Source organism: Miniopterus natalensis, chromosome 18, assembly GCF_054644295.1.
Source record: "Miniopterus natalensis isolate mMinNat1 chromosome 18, mMinNat1.hap1, whole genome shotgun sequence".
Lineage (NCBI taxonomy): Eukaryota > Metazoa > Chordata > Mammalia > Chiroptera > Miniopteridae > Miniopterus > Miniopterus natalensis.
The window spans coordinates 35,284,258-35,308,782 of NC_142098.1; the positions used below are offsets into that span (position 1 = coordinate 35,284,258).

General features: G+C 45.9%; 1 protein-coding gene across 3 annotated transcripts; it reads left to right on the forward strand.

Moving 5' to 3' along the window:
- Nucleotides 1–227: 227 nt before the first annotated feature.
- Nucleotides 228–13,546, forward strand: LOC107534223 (cell adhesion molecule CEACAM1-like). 3 transcript variants are annotated; one of them, XM_087826712.1, is made up of 10 exons: nt 228–291; nt 1,200–1,559; nt 4,576–4,854; nt 5,199–5,453; nt 7,315–7,322; nt 7,397–7,673; nt 10,206–10,332; nt 11,037–11,089; nt 11,773–11,804; nt 13,026–13,546. In XM_087826712.1, exons 1-10 carry the CDS (start codon nt 228–230, stop codon nt 13,143–13,145), a joined length of 1,575 nt encoding a protein of 524 aa, XP_087682838.1. In that variant the 3' UTR covers nt 13,146–13,546. The 3 variants fall into 3 exon arrangements, with proteins under 3 accessions (XP_087682838.1, XP_087682837.1, XP_016064731.2); XM_087826711.1 differs by lacking the exon at nt 7,315–7,322 and having other exon boundaries at nt 7,395–7,673; XM_016209245.2 differs by lacking the exons at nt 7,315–7,322; nt 7,397–7,673.
- The last annotated feature ends 10,979 nt before the right edge of the window (nt 13,547–24,525 follow it).

Consider the following 24,525-nt stretch of genomic DNA (forward strand, 5'->3'; position numbering starts at 1 on the left):
TGAAAACTAGACGGAAGGTAAACAAGAAGCAGGGAAGGCAAGGGTGAGGAGAGGGAAAGGGAGGTTCCTGGGCACAGACCCCGCCCCTGGCCCACGTGACAGGCAAGGCGTCATGACCCCGAGGAGGCTCAGCACTCCAGGAAAAGGACTGCAGACCGCAAACTTCAGGAGAGGAGTACTTGTAAGCGTTTCTCACAGAGGGAGGGACAGGGCAGCCAGCACACACCATGGATTCACCCACAGCTCCTGCCCACAGAGGGTGCATCCCCTGGCAGGGGCTACTGCTTGCTGGTAAGGAGGGGACAATCCCTGGGGATGGATAGGAAAGGGGGGAGACAGAGACTGGCTGGGGGGGGGAGCTCTCTGAGAGGGGACAAAGTGTTTCTATTTGGACCTAAGGGACAGGACAGGGGAGCAGAGTAGGATGGTGGAGGGGGCTCAGCAATGGGAAAATCCCATGATCTAGAAGTGGTGAGGGGCAGGAAACCCTCAGTTACTGTGTTTTACAAGTTATTCATCACTGAGAAATAATTTCTGAAAACTGATAATAATAATAACAATTTATCAGAATGACACAGAAAATACTTAACCAGAGGCACTAAACATTCTCTTTAACACAATCTCAGAAATGGGTTGATACACCCCAGGAGGTGCAGGCCCCTGGGAGCACTCACTCCTTCACCCCCAGGTCTTTGCAGCCTGTTGCAGGCAGTGGGGGTGCAACAAGGTCAGACAAGCCCCGGCCCCAGGGAGCTCACCTTCTATGGGGAGGAGACAGACAAGGCAAGATCTACATGTGATGTCAGGGACCCACAAGTGCCATGAAGAGAACAGAGCAGGGACAGGCCAGAAAGTGATAACAGAAGGTCTTTAGAGGAGGTGGTCAGTGAAGGTGTCTCCCAAGGATGTCCCTGAATATCAGCAGGGGTCTGAGGGCAGTGAGGAGGAGAGCTGGGCAGAGAGGTGGGAAAATTTTCAAAACAGAAAAAATAACAGATTCAGAGGAGCTGAAGTCATGGTGGCCATGCTGCTCACCTTGACCATGGGAGACACACACACACACACACACACACACACACACACACACACACACACACACACCCCAAGGCTGAGAGATGAGACCTGCTCAGGACCCAGGGCCTCATCTCTCCATCCCAACACACAGATCCAAATATTGATCCATTTTTCTTCCCTTCCAGTCTCACTCTTAAACTTCTGGAGCCTGTCTGCCGCTGCCCAACCCAGGGTTGAATCAGTGCCGCCCAATGTTGCCGAAGGGAAGGATGTGCTTCTCCGAGTCCACAATCTGCCTGGGAATATTGGAGGCCATCGCTGGTACAAAGGGGAAAATGTGGACAAGAACCGTGAAATTATATCATATTTAACAGACAATCAAAATATTTCCTACGGACCTTTATACAGCAGTCGAGAGATAATATACCCCAATGGATCCCTGCTGTTCCAAAAGGTCGCCCTGAACTACACAGGAAACTACACCCTACAAGCCACAGACAAAAGTTTTCAGCATATACAAGTAACTGGACAGTTCCGTGTATACCGTGAGTGACTGGTCTCTGACCTCTGGGTGTTGGGTGGGGTGAACTCTACTTCACACACAGGACTGACTGCCCTGGACTCGCCTCCATCCACCTCTCATCGCGTCCCAGGCTGGGTTTGGGCGTTTAGTGCAGGTCACACACAGTGGACACAAACTTCCTAAGATTAGAGTTCCCTTCCCAGATGCTAGCCCTGCAGACATTCACCACCCCAGACAGAAGGACCAGTCTGATGGGAATAACTCAGCAGAGGGAGACCAGTCTCAGTCCAGCCCCCTAGGCCACTCCCCATGACCATAACCCTGAGAAAGACCTTGGTCTTGGTCAGGGCTTGGCCTTAGGGGACCCTGGGATCCTCACAGAGAAGCTCAATCCTGTAAGCCCCTCCCTAGACCTTAGATCCAGGGTTCCTGACTCCAGGGATCCTGTGAATCCTATGTCAGGGTGGGTTTGGTCTGTGGGCAGGGCTGACTGGGAGCAACAATTTCCCAGGTACCTGAGTCACGAGGCTCCTGATCTGGTCACCCACGAGGGCTCAGCCTCAAGAACCACATCTGGGAAGGGGTGGAGCGTGGTCCTTTACCTGAGAATATGCTTGGAGAGTACATGTGGACGAGGCCCCCAGGCCATTAGCCAACAGCCCTAGTGGACACAGAAAACTCCAGAGAAAGGTCAGCATCTCCAGGGGAAAACAAAGGAGAGAAGATACTCCTGGCAGCTCCTTGTCCACCCTGGATCTAGCCAAATAATAACACATGCTGTTAACTTAGGAACTCCTCTGTTCCAAGCTTTAGGTCAGGAAATTGTGAAAGATTTAAGGTTCATTCACAGGCAACATGGCAAGCCTGAGACCTTTTACCATGTATTCTGTTTTATTTAAGGAAAACTAAGTTATCAGAGGATACCGTCACTCAGTCAGAGTCACACAGACCATGACTGCCCAATCAAAGTCATGCCACGGGCTTTCTTTTTTTAAAAAAAAAAAAAATCTTTATTGAGTTCAGAGAGAGCAAGGGAGAGAGAGAGAGAGATAAAAACATCAATGATGAGAGGGGGCTGCCTCCTCCATGCCCCCTACTGGGGGGGATAGAGCCCGAAACCCCAGCATGTACCTTGACTACAAATCGAACCACAGTCTCCTGGATCCTAGGTCAATGCTCAACCACTGAGCCTCGCCAGCTGGGGCACGCCAACGTTTTTCTGTAGTCACAGTCCATCTTCTCCTCCACTCCAAGTGCCTTATTATGCACATGTAGACCCTGAAACCAGCTGTTGCTTCAGATCCTTTCTTTTTAGACCTCACTAGCACAGAGGGAGAGATTCTGGTCTGGGAAGTGAAAGGAAATGGAGAACCAATTTGTTTTACTCCAGAACCAAATGACCTGCAGTAACATCAGAGTCAGTGATGGAAATGCCCAGGCCTCCCTTCAGGTGGCCAGTCCACACCTCCTTGCACTGGACTTGAAATCGCTTATTTGTTTTCCTGATGTGTTGGCGTCACTCCCACTGGATATGAAGGAAAGGACTTTGCCTTCCCACTCCCTGCTCTATACTGCAGCCGGCTCAGGGCTAGCATGTAACAAACACCCAACTGCTTGTGATGAAGGAAAGAATTGTGGTCAGTGAATGAATGATTCATAATCTCTACAGAGACTGGCATCTGGATGCAGAGTTCTAGGTGGTTTTGCCCAATTTGAATGAATTTAATCAAACTCCAGTTCTCTTTCCTGAGTTAGAAAGAAAAGGAAGACCACATGTCAGATGTCCAGGTGGGGGTCCTCCCCATCTGCCTGACTATCCATAGAAACTGGCGACAGGGACCTTCTTCCTAACTTACTAACATAACACACGTCTTTTCTACCAGCTTGGTGTCATTCCTCCCTTTATACAACAGAGACACCCAACGTGCCCTCTGATCACTTCTGTTCTCTTAGCAGGACTCACATTCTCTCTCTCCCCAGGGAGTCAGATTTCAAACCCATGGTAGGTCTTTCTTTCTTCACATGTGACCTGGTTGGGCTGCAGAACTTGGTCTATGACCTGCAGTGCTCTCCAGAGAAGAGTCCCCCAGAAACTGGTTTTAGATCTTTGGGACATGAGTAATGATTTTCACATATTCTTTCACAATTTAACTCAAAATCTCACAACTGTTAAAAATGAATGGTCCATGAGGGCCTTATTTTCAGCAACTTTATGCTCCCCCACCTTCTGCAAGTCACCCCTTCTGTATTTGCTATTGTCTGAGTGTTTGAAGCAGGATCATGTCCTCTGCAGTGGCAGAAAGGACATTAAGGACCAAGGGCAGACAGCATGGCTCTGCTGCCAAAGCCAGGCAGTTCCCGCTGTCCCTCACTCTTTTCTAAATCATTCCTGGACTCTGCTCTATCTTTTCTGGGGTCATTGTCTCATGTCCGTCACCAGTGAACTCCTGGGCACACAGCCCCACCTCATGGCCCTGCAGCCTGGGTACTGAACTGACTGCCAGACTTGCTTCTGGTCTCCCATGTGTTGTTTCTGCTCAGACTCCCAGTTCCAGGCCACGCTGCCCAGTCCTCTCGGGGTTTAAGGACTATGGGATGGCCCATCATTCCTCATCTCTAGGATAACCCTGAATGTGAGGCCTCAGCTGTGTGGGTCTGTGTAGCTGGAAGGGACTCAGCACCCGCAACTTCCAGGTGAGGCCCCAAGGTCAGCCAGGCAGTCAGCTGGTCAGTGAGGAACCAGGACAGGTGCCGGGTGGCCTCTGGCTCCCAGTCCTACGTCTTTCCATGAACAAACCCTGATAGTTCCCTGACACCTAAGAAAGTCTGTGCTTTCCCCCAGACATAGAGCAGGTGGCCTTCCATCTCTGAGTGCTCGGGTCCTCATGCTTTTATTTGTCTTGTGATACACAGACCTGCCTTATTCTTTTAAAAATTGGGGTTGGCTGAGGGGTGAGAGGTGTCAACTCTGACTGAAGCTGCCTTTGGAGGAGTCAAAGGCACCACACAGGGCAATGTTCTCTCTGTTACCTGCACAGCGATGTTACCCAAACCCCACATCACAAGCAACAACTCCAACCCCGAGGAGCACAAGGACCCTGTCCTGTTAACGTGTGAACCTCAGACTCAGGACACCACCTACCTGTGGTTCATCAACAGTCAGAGTCTCCCGGACAGCACCAGGCTGCAGCTGTCCAAGGACAACAGGACTCTCACTTTACTCCGTGTCACAAGGAATGACACAGGACCCTATGAGTGTGAAACCCAGAACCCAGTGAGTGTCGGCCGCAGTGACCCAGTCACCCTGAATGTTCTCTGTGAGTAACTTCTTTCCCTGCCTGGGCCAGGCTGCCCACCCAAATCCACACTGGCAGAGGTCAGGCTACATCTGTCCCTCTCAGGTCCAAGGACACAGACCCTCACTCTGAACACCCAGGGTGGCAGTGACTTCCGGTCCCAGGCAAATCTGAGCAGGCTTGTGGGTTGGGACGAACAGGTTAATGTGTCAGACTCAGGCTCAGTGCACACAGGGGGTTCTGGTTGGGACTCTTTAAAACAAGGCTGGGACCCAGCTCAGAGGGACAGTGTGGCCCTTACACAGACCAGAGACTTCCCCTTCCCTCTGATTACATCATGTGTGGCTTTGTTCTCTTTGCTCCAGATGGCCCGGACGACCCCACCATTTCCCCGCCAGACTCCCATTACCCAACAGGGGCAAACCTCAGCCTCTCCTGCCAAGCGGCCTCTAACCCGCCTGCACACTATTCTTGGTTTATCAATGGGAAGCCCCAGCCACCCACACAAGAGCTCTTTGTCCCCAACATCACTGTGAATGATAGTGGATCCTATACCTGCCTGGCCCGTAACAATGTCACTGGCCTCAATAGGACCACAGTCAAGACTATCACAGTCTCTGGTAAGTGCTCCCTGGACCATCGGCACCAGGCTGTAGGGTGCATATCTGTTTAGTTTTCAGAAAAGAGCCTAGAAGATGTTGTCTCCCATCCTGTGGCCATGGACAAAGCAAACCACAAATTCTTCCCCTGAGCCCTCCCACTACAGCCCTGTAGACTCTCCTCCCCTGGCTGTTCTGATTTTTCATGGGGGAGCAGGGGTCCAGCCTTGGAAAGTGAGGAGGGGGTTCCCTCAGCCCCAGAAAGCCCCATGTGGTAGAGGGGGCTACACAGAGGGGGAAAACAAGGGTCCTCAGGGTTAAGTTGCTTCTTCTGTCACTAATACCTTCCTTCTGTCACCTCTTTTCTGTTTCCTGCTCTGTAGGCTACAAGGAACTTACAAGGCTTTGAATTAGTCTCAGTTCTTGTTTTCCTAACAGAAGGAGGAAACCACCTCTGAGGAGGGGTGAGCAGGACAGACCCCTGCTCTCTGCTCTGCTCCAGGCTCACCTGGTGACTGACTCTGCTCTATGTCATCTGTGTTGGGGCAAGGGTCTGTGGAGCAGGTGCATGGGTGTCCTGTCCTCAGTCTGGCCATATGGTGTCACCTACCCACCCACAACCTCCCTCAGGCCAGGCTGCATGGAAATGGGAAGAGAACCAGCCACAGAGGAGACTCCTCTGAGCTGTATCCTGGCTCTGAAGTCACCAGCTGTGCAATGCTGAGCGACACCAGCATATATGATATTCCAAAGGGGAGCAGTGAGCCATGGTGCATACTTGACAAATGTGTAGGTTCATCCATGAAGTCCCTTCATGGGACAGAAGGAGCAGTGGCACAAAGTTTGTAGTTTATGGAGGAGGCTAAGAATACCAGCCTTTTCTCAAAACTGTGACTACTTCTCTCTAGAGATTTCCTTCTCTGTGATATTCAATCCGCAGGCCAGGAAGGGAAAGTCCCCTTCAGACTGAGAAACCCTTTAGGTTAGAATTTCTCTAGCCCAGCCAGAGGGGCACAGTTGATTGAGCATCATCCTCTGCATCAAAAGGTTGCCAGTTAAATTCCCTGTCAGGGCCCATCCATGGGTGTGGTGGGTTTGAGTCCCGGTTAGAGTGTGTATGAGGGGCAGCTGTTTGATGTTTCTTTCTTACATCGATATTTCTCTCTCTCTCTCTCCCCTCCCCCCTCCTCTCTCTAAGTATGTCCTCAGTGAAGATAAAAAAATAATAATAATTTCTCCAGGTCTTAAGGTCATGAAGACTGACTGAGCTAGTCTCATTCTCTTACAAGTGATCTAACAAGAAAGAAATGCCTTCACATCTCTATGTAAAGCTACCTCACTAGAGAGGAGGTCGCATCTCTTAGAAAGTCACAGAAAGCTCTAGGAAAGAGGCACACAAAAGTCACACAAAAGTCAATGGGAGTTGCCTGGCCGGTGAGGTTCAGCGGTTGAGCATCGACCTAGGATCCAGGAGATTGTGGTTCCATTCCCGGTCAGGGCACATGCCCAGGTTGCGGGCTTGATCCCTAGTCGGGGATGTGCAGGAGGCAGCCGATCAATGACTCCCTCATCGTTGATGTTTCTATGTCTCTCTCTCCCTCTCCCTTCTCTCTGAAATCAATAAAGATATATATACACATATATTTTTAAAAAAAAAAGTCAATGGGTGAAAAATTCTACTTTATGATGAAGATGCTGGACACACGGGCTGAGAAGAGGTTCCTGGTGTTAATGCTACAGATATCCAGGGAGACAGGTCAGGGATCATCCCAAGGTAATATAGAGATAAAGGGGTAAATATAGCCCTTTCCTTACAGATTGTCACCTGAACAAAGATACTCATCCTGCAGAGGTCAGGGCCATCCTCTGGTGACCTTCACAGAGCTCACTGTGGCCTGTGAGTGGCTGAGATCTCTGAGGAAGGAGCCCACTCTCAGTCAGCCACCTCCTATTTCCCCACAGAGTCCGTGGGAAAGCCCTCCATCCGAGCCAGCAACACCACAGTCACAGAACATAAGGACACTGTAGTCCTGACCTGCCTCACAGATGACACTGGGATCTCCATCAGGTGGTTCTTCAGTAACCAGAGTCTCCTGCTCACAGAGAGGATGAATTTGTCCCGGGACAACAGCATCCTCACCATACACCCTGTCAGGAGGGAGGACGCTGGGTATTATCAGTGTGAGGTCTTCAACCTTGTCAGTTTCAAGAAAAGTGACCCGCTCAGGCTGGATGTGCAATGTAAGTGGCCCATCCGACATTTTCTGGGAGAATTGCTCTACCAATGATGTGAGAAATGGACAGAAGTCACAGGGGGAAGAATGTAGTCAGGAGACGTTACAGTAAACAGAATGGCAAAGTGGTTAAGAGCTGTCTCTGAACCAGATATAGTTTCTGAACCTGGTCTGGCATTGACTGTGTGACGTCGCCCAGGTTCTTTTTCTTCCTATTACCATTTTTCATGTGGTAAAATCAGGTAAGAGTTACCATTTTCTAAGGCTGAATAATATTCCCTTGTATGTATACATCACACTTCGCTTATCATTCATCCGTCTATGGACTTCTGGGTTGTTTCTACCATCTGGCTCTTGTGAATGATGCTGCAGTGAACGTGGGTTATGAAAAACAGATATGAACAAATCCACATCTGTTCAAATCTCTGCTTTTAACTCTTTGGGGGGTATGCCCAGAAGCAGAATGGCTGGATCCAATGGTAATTCTTTGCTCAGTTTTTTGGTGGACTGCTGTGCTGTTTTCCATAGAGGCTGAACCATTTTACAGTTCCACCAGCAATGCACAGAAGTTCCAATTTCTCTACAACCTTTGGAACACTCGTTGTTTGCTGAGCTTTTTAACAATTTTTTATAATAGCCATCCTAATGGGTGTGAGGTAGTATTTCACTGTGGTTTTGATTTTCATTTCCCTAATGATTAGTGATGTTGAGCATCTTTTCATGTGCTTATTGGCCATTTATTTATCTTCTTTTGGAGAAGTGTCTGTTTGAGTCCTTTGCCCATTTTTTGATTTTTTAAAAAATTTATCTTTATTGTTGAAAGTATTACCTCTGTCCCCTTTTTTCTCCATTGATCCCTCCACCACCCTCACTGCACTATTGTCTAGTTAAAGGTTTCTCGTTGATTTCGCTATTGCTTTTCCATTCTGCATTTTATTTATCTCCACTCTAATTTTATTATTCTCTTCTGCTAGCTTTCGGTTTAGTTTGTTCTTCTTTATATAGTTCCTTCAGTTGTAAAGTTAAGTTGTTGATATGAGACCTTTCTTCTTTTGTAAAGTAAGCAATTCCAATTATGAATTTCTTGCACAAAATTCTTAACCTTCTGAGCCTCATTTCCACTACTCACAATTACAATAACAGTACCTGCTTCATGGTATTGTTTTATTTTTATTTTTAAAATATATCTTTATTGATTTCAGAGAGAGGAAGGGAGAGAGAGAGAAAGATAGAAACATCAATGATGAGAGAGTCATTGATTGGCTGCCTCCTGCACGCCCCCAACTGGGGATCGAGCCCGCATCCTGGGCATGTGCCCTGACCGGGAATCGAACCCTGATTGCTTGGATCCTAGGTTGACGCTCAACCACTGAGCCACGCCTGGCAGGGCTCATGGTATTGTTTTAAATATTTGAAGTAACAATCAATTAAACCCTTATCAAAAGTTCCATAAGTGTTAGCTGCTATGATTACTACTATTATCATTGGCCTCCATAAAGTCAGATGGCTCTAGAGTGAAAGCCCAGATCCACCTCTTACTAATCTTATAACTTTGGGTAAATTTTTCACCCCAAAATTTACTCTATGCCTCAGTTTTTTCATCAATGAAATGGAAATCATGTCTATCTGACAGAGAAATTATATGAATCAAATGAGATATGAGTAAAGTATTTAGCACAGAGCCTGGCACATAGTAAGTACCCCATAACAGTAGCTAACATTAATAATTGTCAATCTTGAGTTGACTAGTGAGGGAAATGGAAATAAAAAAGAGGAAACAAGATGCAAAATGATTTCTATTTGGGGGGCAGGGGAGCATTACACACAGAAATCTTTGGGACATGTTTACTGACAAAACAGAGGAAAAGGAAGAAAAGAGTTGAGTGTAATCACAAGCCTAGTTTGTTGCTTTTCATCCCCTGAAATGCAGCCAAGATGGGATTAGACATAGAAATATTTATTGGAAAAATGCCTGTCAAGGAAAGTGGGATGGAAGTGGGAGGAGCCTGGGAGATTCCTCAGACAAGGATGTAAAACTGATTCCTGGGAAGGAGAAAGAGAAGAAAGTTGTAGCTTGCAGTGCGGTTCTAAGAGACTATCTGCAAGGCTGCTGGGGGATCCTGAGCTCAAGTCACCCATCAGGGGAAAACCGATTCTCACAGCATTGGGCTTATTTCCTATTCCTGCTGGGAGCCTGTGGGAAGCGTGGTCTCTGTCAAAGGAGGTGGTGCATTCACTACAGGAGACCTGAGTGGCACATATTCGTGGCTGCCACACCTCATACTGAAATACACACAACCCTGAGATGGTGAAAACATATAACTTACAAAAAGGGCCATCACCCTTTCTCACATTTCCAAAGCTCCAAGAATATCTGAGTGCAGAAAGGCCAGGATGGAATTGTGGCAAGTCTGACCACCAACCTAGAAACACGGTGAGAGAGAAATTACAAGGATATAGTCAACTAACCACCTCACAGGGCACCCTCACTGTAAAATAATGTCACTTCATTCATTCTTCTCTTTTCTAGCCATGACAGATGATCCAACGCCACAAAGTCCTGGCCTCTCAGATGGAGCTATCGCTGGCATCGTGATTGGAGTCCTGGCCGGCGTGGCTCTGATAGCAGCCCTGGTGTACTTTCTATACATCAGAAGGACTGGAGGGTATGCTGGCCTTTCCTCCCGTCCCCCTTCCTCCAACGCTAACCGCCATGCTTGGGAGAGGGAAGGAGACTTCCTCCTCTGTCTCTGGGCCTGGATCTGTTCCTCCTCCTTCCTAAACCCTTGCTTCTCAGCACTGACTCCAGCAGCCTCTTCTTCCCTGGTCTTCAAGCTTCCTGTACCCACTCTCCCTGGGACATGGTTATTACCATCCCCACTGGGCTTAGAGGGGGCAGGTCTGATTCCCCAAGTCAGGGAAACCAAGGTCCAAGAGGGAAAACAAAGAAGTGAAAAGAGGAGCAGGAGAAAGTGAGTCCTGTGCTCTGTCAACCACAGAAACAGGAGAAGAGAGGGCAGGACAGGAGGGGAACCTAAGGAAAAGCAGAAACCGAAGGGCCCTTGGGCAATAACGAAATAAGAAGAAAAACAGCATCTACAAAAGGGAAAGGTGTCAGGGTAGAAGGAGGCTCCGAAGCAGTTGACAAAGAATGGACCTCTGTGAACGTCAGGCCAGCAGGAAAGGAGTGCACACTAGGAGGGATGGGGGTACACTGCAGGGGAACCCAAGGAGGAAAGGCAGTGCCGACCCTGGTATAGATGAGCACCGAGGAGCCCCAGGAATTATCTGCTGACAGTGTCCTTCCTGCTTCAAGGAGCAAAGCTCCTGTGCTTGGAGATAGCAGTCACAGTGTCTGATATTTATTTAGGGCAAGTGACCAGCGCGATCTCACAGAGCACAAACCCTCAGCCTCCAACCACAGTAAGTAAAGCCATCACCAGTGAGAGCTGGTGTGTTCCACCACGTGCCCTGCCCGGGCAGGGAGCCCGGGTACCTTCTGATTTTTAGATGGGATCTCCATTTCCCAACAGTAGGTTGATGTAGGTCCTCACACCCTTCTTGCCACAAAAGATTCCCCTGAGAACAGCCCTGGGGGAGAGACATTGGGCCTGACCAGGCAGACCTGCGTAAGATGGACACGTTTTCCAGAGCCATTCCTCATCTTCCCCTTCCCCTCTTTGTCTCTCTTACGGATGTGGGCACTCTCCTTTGGTGAGACTTTCCCTGTCTTTTGATGCTCTGGGTGCTGTGGGTTTCAATACCCCTCCTTGCCACTGGTGCCTGGTGCTGAGAAACACAACTGGGCACAGATCAAGGCCTTGTCAACTGGAAAAAATCCTCACAAGTGAACTGAGGTCTCCATGGCTCTGCTGCTGCCTCCACCCCGGCCCCTAGCAGCTGGTACTAACACCCTGGGTCTGGACCAGACTCTGCCGGAAGCTATTTTCTTAAGTGCTCATGGGCCACCTCCCCGCCCCACCCTCTCACTTGACCTGCCACCTCCTTCTGCTAGAAAGCACAACAGTTTAGGAACACCAGGGCTGTAAGGCCTTAAATCAGCTTTGCATTTTCATGGATTGGTAATTCTTCTTTCACTTTCCCAGGTCAGGGCCACTCTGACAACTCACCTAACAAGGTAAGTACAGCCGATTTAGAAAGGGCTACTCTATTATTATTTTTTAAATATATCTTTATTGATTTTAGAGATGATGAAAGAGTCATTGATTGGCTGCTTCTGCAGGTCCCCTACTGGGGATGGGGCTCGCAACCCGGGCATGTGCCTTGACTGGGAATGGAACCATGATCTCCTGGATCATAAATCGATGCTCAACCACACCAGCCGGGCAGAAAGGGTTACTCTTGAATTCACAAATGAGATATAGTTTGAGTCAGAGTTCCTCAATGCAGCAACAAACCAGTCTGTGTTGGTTAACTACTCCCACGGGTCGACCTCATGCAAGAACGTGGGCTCTAGAGTTATTCCCATCCTTTGTTTGAATTCTGGTATGACTCTTAGTAGCTCTGTGACCTTGGGCAGGTTACTTAACCTCCCTGATCCTCAGCTCTGTTATGTGTAAAATGGGCATGCTGCCTACTTCAGACAGAAGCTGAAGGAGTGAAATGAGGTAACACATGCAAAGCACCAGCACAGTGCCTAATGTGAGGAAGGCGAGGAAAGCACCGGGTGTTTTCCCTCCTCTACCCTCAGTCTGACCCTGCTCCTCCTGTCCAAGGAAATGTCCATTCCAGTGGGTCTGAGGTCTTAGTTCCTTTACTTTATAATAATTTTGCCAAGCTTCTCTCATTTAGCCTTTCCATAGGCACATGTATATATTGAAAAGTGGTTAAATCATACGTATATGCTAACAATGTATAAATTATTATGAGCTGAACATGCCCATGTGAGCAGCACTGATGTGAAGAAACAAAACCTGCCATTCCTGCAAAATGAAGCCCTCTGGTCCCTCCCTCCAAAGAGTAAGCATAGCCTGACTTCCAATGCACTAGATTAGTGTTGCCGTTTGTGCCCTCACATTGAAAAGGGCGGCATGCCCTCATCTGTGTCTGCTTTCTTTCATTCAAAATGGTTCTGTGCGACTCATCCAGACTGTTGTGTGCATTTGTAGCTGTTTGTTCTCATTGTTGTATCATTGTCTTCGGCTGTGTGAACACCATAATCTATCTCTTCTAATGATCATTCCAAGGTGTCAGCACACAGGGATAGTGGGTTAGAAAAGCCCTTCTCCCAAGCTAGAAGTTTCAGAGCAGTGAGAGCAGGTGGTGCCGAATGACACCAGGCAAGGTGAGGGCCTGACCTATGACACTGATTTAATTGACTGCTGCTCATGCCTTTCAGGTCCCTGAAGTTACATATTCTTCCCTGAACTTCAATGGCCAGGAATCAAAGAAACCAACCTCAGCCTCTCTGTCCCCAACAGCCACAGAAACGGTTTATTCAGAACTAAAAAAGAAGTAATGCAACTCTGCTCACTGCACTGCTGACTGATGCCAAGCTTCTCATCTCATTTCCATCACTAGGAGACCCCTTTGCCCTCAGGGGAAAGGAGAAGAACCCTCTTCCTCCTCCCCCTTCCCTTCACTCCCTCCTGAGGCACCTCCAGGCTCCTGGCCACAGCCTGGCCCTTCAGTGTCAACTGATGAAAAGGTACATCCAGGAGTCTGCAGGAAGCCCAACCTTCCTTGTCATTGAAATCTGGCAAAGCTGACCTTGTGAGAGAGTTGCCAGAACCTCCAGCCCCTCCCCATTCCCTGACCTGGATTTGTTCTAAACTTACCTGTTCAGCGCACCCTCCATCCTCCCCACCCCAGCCGTGTCCCATTGGCGTCTCGCTTGAATTTGCCATAACCTTGAGAGCTACCTCCTCATCCACAGCAATGCGTGTGCCAGAGAAGAAAGAAAAACGGGAAGCTTCTCCTATCTCTCCAAAGCCCAGTGTGAACAGGCCACACAGGAAAACAAATATATAACCAAGTCTCAACAGGGAAATTCTACACCTTTGCCCATTGTCAGGGTGTCTAAAAACGTCTTGCTGCTTGGCTAGAATACCACCTAAGCCCACTGGCAAACCTGTCTTCAGAGAACCCACTAGAAGCAACTAGGAAAACTATAGGTGATTCCCAATGGGAAATGAACATATGTTTTAATAACTTTGTGGGCTTTTATTCAAGGAAATGCTTACAGAGGGAGGGAATTACAGCTTTAGGGACACTTAGCTCCCAATAAGAAACAATCTGCTGGGAATTTCAGAAAGGAAGCAGAGAGTTACCATTCAGAGATTATTTAAATAATTATTAAAGAATGCACAATTTGGGGTATTGGTTTTTTTCCTGTTTCTCTGAGACATTTCACCATTTTAATTTTTGTAACTCATATGTGTGAAAGGGGTTATTTTTACTTGGCTTTGCTCTGTAAGCTGATCTGAGGGCTTCAGGTGAAAGAAGCCACCAAAACCCCAGAAGTCCCCTTGGCCAGGAGCTCCTTCACAGCTTTTATGTCAGGGGCTCCAGATGGGAAAGAAGAACCAGTTTCCCTCATTCTCAGTAGATCTAAGTCAGTGTCCAGGCATCTCAGGCTCATCGTCAACCACCTTTCAATTACATGTTTCTGCCTGTACACGATCTGTCCGTTTGCCCCACTCACTGTCTCAGGAAACCTGGGCCTCTGCTAAGGTGTATTTGGTCCTTGAAGTGAAGGGAACACTGTCACTCATGCTGTTGCCATGGTTTACAAGCCAGAAAGCTGCACTGGTGCTGATGCTCCTTAGGACACAGGGGAGGAGCATAACTGGGCCCCAGGCTTCTTGAACAGCCTCTGAAATTTTTCTCCCATGGGGTTTATGAGTCCAACATGTCAGAATAAAAAGGAAGGGCAGGGGGAGGAGAGGCAAACTACTATCCACCCAGCCTTCCACACACATGACTCTCTTTGGGGCTGTTGAAAGAATCTATTCAATATTGATTACTCAACCTCATGCTGTGTCTAACAGGCCCCTCAGAGAGGGTAGTTGGGAGTTCTCTGTACTCAGGTACCTCTTTCAAGGTTTTCTAACCCCAACACAGACTGTATATACTTCCCCTCATTTGTGCTATTCTGTGTTATTTAATTTTGCCTGGCTAAGTCCACTTCTGAATTATTTGTAAAATTTGCTCTGTATTTATAATAAAAATTATTCATCAGATCTCAACATGCCGCCTCACAGTTGATACTACTTTAGACAATGTCTTCTTTACAGGCAGAAGAAAGAGAAACTACCTAACTAGGAGTCAAAGCCTATTTCTAAGTCTACAGATATTGAATCTAGTAATCAGAAAAGTCGCCAATTTTAATTTGCACACCAGCTAACAAAATGAGTCTATCTAGAAGCAATAGCCCATAGTTGCAAACTGCCTGGAAGAAACTGCCAATTTTCCTCTGGGAAGGGAGGTGATTTCATGAGTAAAAAATTTCCCAGCCTTGCCTGGCCGGTGTGGTTCAACGGTTGAGCATCGACCTAGGATCCAGGATATTGTGGTTCCATTCCCAGTCAGGGCACATGCCTGGGTTGCAGGATCCATCCCCAGTGAGAGGCGTGCTGGAGGCAGCTGATCAATGACTGTCTCTCATCACTGATGTTTCTATCTCTCTCTCTCCCTCTCCCTTCCTCTCTGAAATCAATAAAGACATAGTTAAAAAAAAATTCTCAGCCTCTTTATTAGGGACAAATAACACTTCCCACACCAGTGGCTCCAGTGAATCAGATGCAGCAACTGAGTTTCACTGACAAGAGTCTCCATGGGTTCTGCCCCATAGAAATCCCTCCAGCACCTTCTATCTTCCTGTCCCCAGGTCATTCTTTCTGCCACTTCATAGGGTCAGAGCTCTCCTAACCTGAATAACTTTCGTTCATTAATTCCACTAAGTATTAGCCTGTTATCTCATTTCCTTCATTTCCAAGTGATTGAAGCATGTGCTGTCTTTCCCTTCCCTCATCGCTGGCTGAGTTTCTCCATCCCCAAGACACTGGAAGCAGGATAAAATCAGGATCCATCTCTTGGCCAAATTCAAAGGTCTCTTCACCGTCCTCACATTGTTCACTTTTACAGCATCTAAGACCACAGACAACTTTTTCCCTCTTGGGCATTTTCAAGATGATATTGATTACTTGATCTCATGCTGTGTCTAACAGGTCCCTCAGAGGAGGTTAGTTGGAAGTTCTCTGTACTTAGGTACCTCTTTCAGGGTTTTCTAACCCCAACATAGACTGTATATACTTCCCCTCATTTGTGCTATTCTGTGTTATTTAATTTTGTGTACTTAAGAGCACACATTCTAAAGCCAGACCATCTGCACCAGGAGTTGCTGCTCCTGAGTGCCTACTAGGAGACTTCAGGCAAGCTATTGGTAATGTTTCTGTGCCTCGTCAATGAGTTAATTCCTGTGTAAAATGCTTATAAGGTGCTGGATAAACAATAAATATTAGCTGTTAGTAATGGTAGTAGTATCTCAGCCCACAATACCACACATTTTGAAAATCTCATCCAATTTCTATTTTTTACTTGTTTTCTTTTTGTTAGACTGTCTACTCGGAAAGCAGGGACTGTCTTATTTATCTCTATATCCCCAGGACCTGGCCTAAGGCCATGCCCATAATAGGCACTGTAGGGGAGCTCAGAGATGCAGTATGTCTCCAGCAGTAAAGGCGTCTGGGAAATGTTGGACTCTGTTTAACCTTCTGCGACTGTTTAACTCTCTATAGCCTCAGGTTCAGCTGACTACCCAAAAAAGCCAGAATGCTGCCCAAAGATAAAGTTCAGACACCAGGAAGGAGGTTAATGAATGTATAGAGTGTGATAACTGCCTGCTATTATCTGTTAACTTAGAAATGCATTGTTCTTTTTGGTGGTCTATGACTACCCACCATATGGTTTTACTATTAACCCCTGTGCTGGGAGGGGGTGGATCTCTTCCCAGCCGGCCACCTTTGGGAGCAGGCAGCTGCTTTGCCCATATATGTACGTTTCTCCTATTAAAGCTCTTATGAATTTGAACAAGGCTATGTGTCAGTTCTTTGTAATCAATCCTGAATTTAGACTTTTGGGGCTTTCCCCCAACAGGTACACATCAGGCAACTCTTCTTTAAGGCAGCAGGGGAAGAACTACCTTTAGCTTCCTTCCTTGTTTCCACCTCCTCCCTTACTCTGCTCCAGAGATGTTCATTTGCTGATGGTGCTCTCTGATCCCTTCTCTGGCAGGTGTTCCACTGCTTCCTTTCTCTCTCCCCACAGCTACATTCTTGAAACAGCCTCTGTGTCACTTATTCTGCAATTAATAAAGGGTGAAGGGCAGCTGAATTTCTGGACCACTGGCTTCATGCCTATTTGTGAGAAGTAGAATCCTCTGGAAAAGAGAAAAGCAGATAGGATGGTAGTCAGCATATAAAGCCTTCAAATAAAGCCTCATCTTTGAAGAAACCCTGTAGCCATGTTTGTATAGTCAGCTAACATCTCACTGGGGAGGAGGAGAGATGACAGGAAGGGAGCCCAGCTTTGTGTTAATTTTTGCTTTGTAAACTTCTGGGTTTCTTTTCTCTCACTAATAAACATCCTCATTTTCTCCCCAGAGCAGAGAGACTCAAAGAGGAAGATCCAGAGACTAAGAACTGAGAAGCCATGAAACCATAGGTGGCCGTAGACTCTAAAAATGAAGTAGGAAGGTTAGATGCACATCTCTCTCGAATCACAACTCTCTGTACAAAGTGCTCTTTGCCCTGGGCAGTGATGTGATGCTGGAATCTGATACTGGTCTCCCTAAGAGTGGGAATTGCTGGTAGAACATTAACTAGCTGCCCAGGAGCAGAAGGAAATGGAGCCCTCTGAAACACCTCTCCCTACCTATTCTCCCAAGTTTCCTCTGAGAGGAGGACAATTCAAGGCTATGTTCCCAACCCTAGGATTTGATGGTTCTTTTCTGTAAAATAAAAATAAATTTTAAAAAGCCAAGTTGGGGAGGGATCACAAAGCAGAAATGGGACATGGGTAAGAATGTACTAAAAAGATAGTTAGAGCATGCTTTGTTTAAGGTCAAAGTCTTCAGAAACATGCCAATCTCCCTCTGCTGCTGCCTGGGCTCCATACTTGGAGCCCTATCTGAACTTGAACTAGAGCAAGAAAGGAAAGGGGGAACTGGGAACAGGAAGACAAATAAATACAGAGTGGCATGTTCCCTGAAATACTAAGTGTGATTATACAGAAGTGAAACTATTTTGTAGGGCTCAGACTGGTTTTAAGAACAACTCTACATGATAAGTGACAAAAATATTTCAATTAACGACAGAGCTATTGGAATATATGTATAGCCACCCAGGACAACTACTCTTAAGCTGCCCATTTTTATCTGGATATGATACTGAGACAGGCCAGTAAACCAGGACAAGTGAAATGGGGAAATTGAGACAAATAGTAGAACAAACTGGCTGAGCAATTTACAGCCACATACAAAAGGTCACCTCCCCAGAGATAACATCTAGACCTCAGATGTATTTCAGCTCCACGCCCAGAAAAGCAACAAAATCAAGTGGGCAACCCCAGGACCAGCTGTAGTGACTAACAACCGCCTGCCCTGGCACTAATCAGTAGAGACCATGACCGTGAAAGAGAGAGTACACCTGGAAAACTGATGAATATTCTGCTGAAACCCTCCCCTAAGATTCCTGCCCTAGCCAGTTTGGCTCAGTGGTTAAAGCATCAGCCCTCAGATGGATGGGTCCCGGGTTCGATTCTGGCCAAGGGCACATACCTTGGTTGCAGGCTCAACCCCCACCCTGGTTAGTGCTTGAGCGGGAGGCAACCAATTGATGTGTCTCTCTCACATTGATGTTTCTATCTCTTTCTCTCTCCCCCTTCCACTCTGAAAAAGCAATGGAAAAAAATATACTTGGGTGAAGATTAAAAAAAAAAAAAAAGATTCCTGCCTGCAAGAAAAGTAAAAGCCTCAAGACATCAAATGGGGGGTGGGGGGTGGGGGGTGGGGGAAACAGGAGTAGAAGGTGGTCAATGGGGGGGAAAAGAGATGATCTGTAATACTTTCAACAATAAAGATAATTTTTTTTAAGAATAGACATCAGCCTTAGCCGGTTTCGCTCAGTGGTTAGAGTGTTGACTCACAGACTGAAGGGTCCAGGGTTGGATTCTGACCAAGGGCATGTACCTCAGTTGCAGGCGTGATCCCCAGCCCTGGTTGGCCTGTGTGTGGGAGGCAACTAATCAATGTGTCTCTTTCACATCAATGTTTCTCTCTCTCTCTCTCCCTTCCACTCTCTCTGAAAAGCAATAGAAAAATATCCTCGGGAGAGGATAAAAAAAAAGACATCAAATGAAAAAGCTTCTGCACAACAAAAGAACCATCAACAGAATGAAAAAGGGAGCCCACTATATGGGAGAACATGTTCGCCAATGATACAACTGATAAGGGGTTAACTTCCAAAATATATAAAGAACTTATACAACTCAACACCAGAAAGACACACAACCCAATTTAAAAATGGGCAAAGGACCTGAATAGACACTTCTCCAAAGAGGGCATACAGATGGCCAAAGGACATGTGAAAAAATGCTCAGTGTCACTAATCAGAGAGATGCAAATTAAAACCACAATGAAGTACCACCTCACATCTGACATAATGGCTACCACCAATAAATCAACAAACATCCCCTGGCCGGCTTGGCTCAGTGGTTAGAGTGTCTGCCTACAGACTGAAGGGTCCTAGGTTTGATTCCAGCCAAGGGCATATACCATGGTTGCAGGCTCGAGGTGCATGTAGGAGGCAACCAATCAATGTGTTTCTCTCACATTGATGTCTCTCTCTCTCTCACTCTCTCCCTTCCATTCTCTCTGAAAAGTGATAGAAAAAATATCCTTGGATGAGGATTAAAAATAACCAACCAATCAATCAATCAACAAACAGTAAGTGCTGGCGAGAATGTGGAGTAAAGGGAACCCTGTTGGTGGGAATGCAGACTGGTGTAGCCACTGTAAAAAACAGTATGGAGTTTCCTCAAAAAATTAAAAATGGAACTGCCTTTTGACCCAGCGATCTCACTTCTGGGAACGTACCGTAAGAATCCCCAAACACCAATCAGAAAGAATATATGCTCCCCTATGTTCATAGTAGCATTATTTACAATAGCCAAGTGCCCATCAGTTGATGAGTGGATAAAAAAGCTGATACATTTACACCATGGAATACAATGCAGCTGTAAAAAAGAAGAAACTCTTACCCTTTGCCACAGCATGGATAGACCTGAAGATGAATATGCTAAGCAAAATAAGCCCATCAGACAAAGACAAACACCATACAATCTCAGTTATATGTGGAATCTAATGAACAAAATAAACAAACAAAATAGAACCAGAGGCATGGATACATGGAGCAGACTGACAGAGGTGAAAGAGGAAGGGGTGAGGAGACTGGATAAAAGAAGGTGAAGAGAGTAGCCAAAGAGCATGTATACAAATCCTATGGACACACACAACAGAGTGGTGAAGGCCAGGGGAGGGGTGACAGGGGCTGGGTGGAGATGGGCATCTGTAATAGTGTCAACAATAAAAATAAATAAAAATTTTTAAAAGCCTCAAGACAAAGGACCTAGCTGGGCAAAACCCTTAATTTTTATTCCCATTAGTATACCCAGTGCCTAATATAATGCTTAATATCTAGTAGACATTCAGGAAATGAAATACTTATTAGGGAAATGAATGAGTGAATGAATGGTATCAAACATTTACTAGAATCCATGTGTGAGACGCATGGAAAAGTCTTCAATAACTATTTACTGGGTACCTATAATGTAAGTAGTATCTTGCCAGATAGTTTAAAAATCAGAAAAAAACCCACAGTTTCTATCCTTAAGTTGCTTTCAGAGGAGCATGACAAATCAAATATGTACTCAGATAAAGAACAAGGCATAATGACAATACAATAGGAACTATTAGCTATGGTGTAGCCATGGTTACCACCACCTGTTTCTAGAGTTGCTTTTCCACCACCCTAGTTATGCTGGCTAGGTAAGAATGAATCTTTTCTACTTAGTTCAACTAAAACTAATTTTTCAGTGGGAACTAACAACAAGAATAAGAAAAGAAAAAATACAAAAGAATTTTTTTTTAAGACAGAAATTTTCAGCCAAGGGATAATTGAAGCCTAACCAGAGAAGTCTCATTGGATACCATATGCTTAAGTCTAAACTTCCTTGGATAACAGATCCAGGTCCTCAGGCCCCTAACCAGCTTCCCAAGGGTTCCATTTTCCCAAGATCTTCCTCAAGTCCACCCTTGCCAAAAAAAAAAAGAAAGAAAACAGTTTCTTTTCCCATCTCTCTTTTTTTTTTTTAAATATATCTTTATTGATTTCAGAGAGAGGAAAGGAGAGTGGGAGAGAGAGATAGAAACATCAATGATGAGAGAGTCATTGATTGAGCCCACAACTTGGGCATGTGCCCTGATCAGGAATCAAACCCCGATAGCCTGGATTCTAGGTCGACACTCAACCGCTGAGCCACGCCCGGCGGGGCTTCTTTTCCCATTTCAAAATCACTTGACTCATATCATGTCAATGGGAGTATAGATAATTCTAACAAGTTTTGGGAAAACAATTTTTTTTTTTTTAATCCTCACCCGAGGATATTTTTTCCATTGCTTTTCAGAGAGAGTGCGGGGGGGGGGGGGGGGGGGTTACTGGAAACATGGCTGTGAGAGAGACACATCAATTCGTTGCCTCCCACAGGAACCCCAACTGGGGCCCAGGATTGAGCCTGCAACCAAGGTACATGCCCTTGACCAGAATCGAACCCAAGATCCTTCAGTCCGTGGGCCAATGCTCTAACCACTGAGCCAAACCGGCTAGGGCTGGAAAAACAATTTGATAATATTTAATAAGAGCCCAGGTAAATCCTTTAACCAAATTATCTTTTTACTTTGAGAAATATAGCCCCGGGAAATAACTAGTCATTTTTAAAGGTTTTATAAAAGTTTAATAAATATGAGAAAATTCATAACAAGTAAAAAAAATCAATATACAAAGTTATATATATAGTATGATCTCAATAAGTACAAAAATGGGCAAAGAAAAAAATCTAAACATACTATAACTCCAGGTGGTGCAATCAGAGGAATCCTTTCCTCTACTTCACAAAATTTCTATAATAAACATGTATTGTTTTAACACTCAGCAAAAGATTTTTTCTTTAAATACACATCCTCTTGCGGGCCTCATATTAGTAGAGTACCTGATATATTCTGGGCATTTAATAAGCATATGCTGAATTCATTAATTAATGGAAGACATGAGCTCCCACTTTCTGTCTAAGGAACATGAAGCAAGGGAAAATTAGCTGCACTTAGAATGAGGAGGCCTGGATTCTAGAGAGTCTGAGAAATTACAGCCTCTCCCCACCTCCCTCAGGAAACTGTGGTGAGAAGCAAATGAGATAATGCCTGTGAAATTATTTTGTAAATTGGAAAACTCTATACAATATCTAAAGACAAACAATAAGGAACTACTGTTATTTTTGCCCTTCTCAGTTTATTGCAGAACAGGAATGATATAAAACTGAAGCCCACTGAATAATCAGTCCTTTCCCAGAACAGTTCACCAATTTCCCCACTTCTCCAGGTGCCCCAAGAGTGGGTATCTCCTGGGGTGGTATCTTACTGAACTCAAATCGTTACAGTGTTACAGTGTCAAAGTATCTATCACATACAGTAAAGGCCTTCCCCACCTACCTCTGGAGTCTCTTACAAGAGGTGGTAAGAAGCTTCATGTCTGATATTTCACTGGCTTCCTAAGAAATAGTTCTACTTCCAGTTTCTACCTTCTAACCAGTTTTGTACTTTATCATCAAAATAATCTTCCTGTATCATAGAATCACAGAATCTATAGCTACAGAAACTCCTTTTCAATCACATGGTCTAAACTCCTTAAAGATGAGGAATCTAAAGCCCAGAAGTGTTAAAAGAATAAGTGACTGAGCCCTGGCCAGTGTGGCTCAGTTGGTTGGAGCATCGTCCCATATACCAAAAGGTTACAGGTTCACTTCCTGGTCAGGGCATATACTTAGGTTGCAGGTTTGATCCCCTGTTGGGGTGTGTATGGATGTTCTCTCTCTCATCAATGTTGTGTTCTCTCACTCGCTCTCTCACTTGCTCTCTCTCTTGCTCTCTCTCCTCTTTCCCCTCTCTCTAAAACCAATAAGCATATCCTTGGGTGAGAATTAAAAAAAAAAAGTAAGTGACTGAATCAAGGTCATAATATTGATCTCATTTCCCTCCTCAAAAACCTTCAGACAAATTCCAAACTCCTTAGCAGGCATTCACAACCTAGCTTCAACCTACCTATTGAATCTCATCTCACTCCACTCTCACCCACAAACTCTTGGTTCTAGTCCAACTGGTTTCTTCTCCATCCCCTGAACTTCAGCTACTTGGCCTCATCTCAGATGTCTTCCTGGAGTGCCCCTCACCTTCCTTTCCTCTCCATCTTCTCCATACTTGCAAGGTTCACTTGTTAGGAAAATCTTCCCTGACCAGCTTAGCCCACAGGGCAGCTCTCCTACCTCTGAACTCCTAAAGTTCTCACTGTCCATTACTCTTGTTGGCTTGTGTATATTATTTGAAGCCCTGACATTGTGATTGATATGTTTACCTGACTTATTACCTCTTCTCCCCCTAGACTGTAACTTCCTTAAAGATGAGGGATTATATTTTATGTTTCTCCACATTCCCCAGCTGCACCTATCCATGACTGAGAACATTTACTGAGTACCTATGGTATGTAAGTTGCTGTTCTAGGTTATTTCATTTGATCCTCACAATTGTCTCACAAATGAGAAAACTGAGACTCAGAAAAGATGAACAGCCAAGGTCACACAACTGAAAAGTGACAGAGCCATGATGGGAACCCAGCTCCCTTAGCCTCCAAAAGCCTTTAGCCATAAACCATGCTGCCTCCACAGCATCGCGTGGGACAAGTGTGCCGGAACTGCTCACTGCTCACCCAGGTGTTCCCAGAGTGAGGCAAAGAACCAAGGTACACATGACAAGGAAACAAAAGCAAGCTTGATGCTTCCCTCCTCTGAAGCCCACATCTGGGTTTCCCTAGTCCCTACAGAGTCTCCTTGGCTTCCTGGCATTAACCCTTCACCCTGTGCCAATTTAGGCAGCAGCCCCACTCTATTCCACAGGTAGCTTATCTGGGATCCCTGACCAAATGGGTAAGGCACCAGGAAATGAAATTCCTCTGAAGCTGAGCCAGAGAAACAACTAACTGGCTCACTGGAAGGGAGCCCATCCTTATGGCCACACAGTTTCAGCTCCTGTGTGTTCCTTTCAAGGCTTGTCAGGCGACTTTGGGATTGCAGAGACAAGGCTTTTGCCAATAAGCCCTGCCTTACAGAGCTAAGATGGAAGAAGCCCAACACTGTGCAAACCCCAGGCTAGCAGGAGGGCCCATGTCTATCCTGCCTCGCTTGACCCAGGGCCACATCATCCATATGCATACATGGAGGTAGGCTTCTCAGCTCTGGTGGTAACAGCTACCATTTAGTAAGTGACTACTCAGTGCCAAGCACCATACCCAGTGCTTTCAGTGTTTATCTCAATTAATCCTTGCTAAAGACACAGGCTCTGGGGTCAGACTATCCAAGTTCAGAATCTCAGCTCCACCATTTACAAGTTACATTAACTTGAACTTGCTATTTAACTTCTCTGTGCCTCAGTTTCCACATCTGGAAAATGACTACTGCACTAATACTTAATTCTTAAAAGTGTTACGAGAATTAACTGAATTAATTAGTGTAAAGTG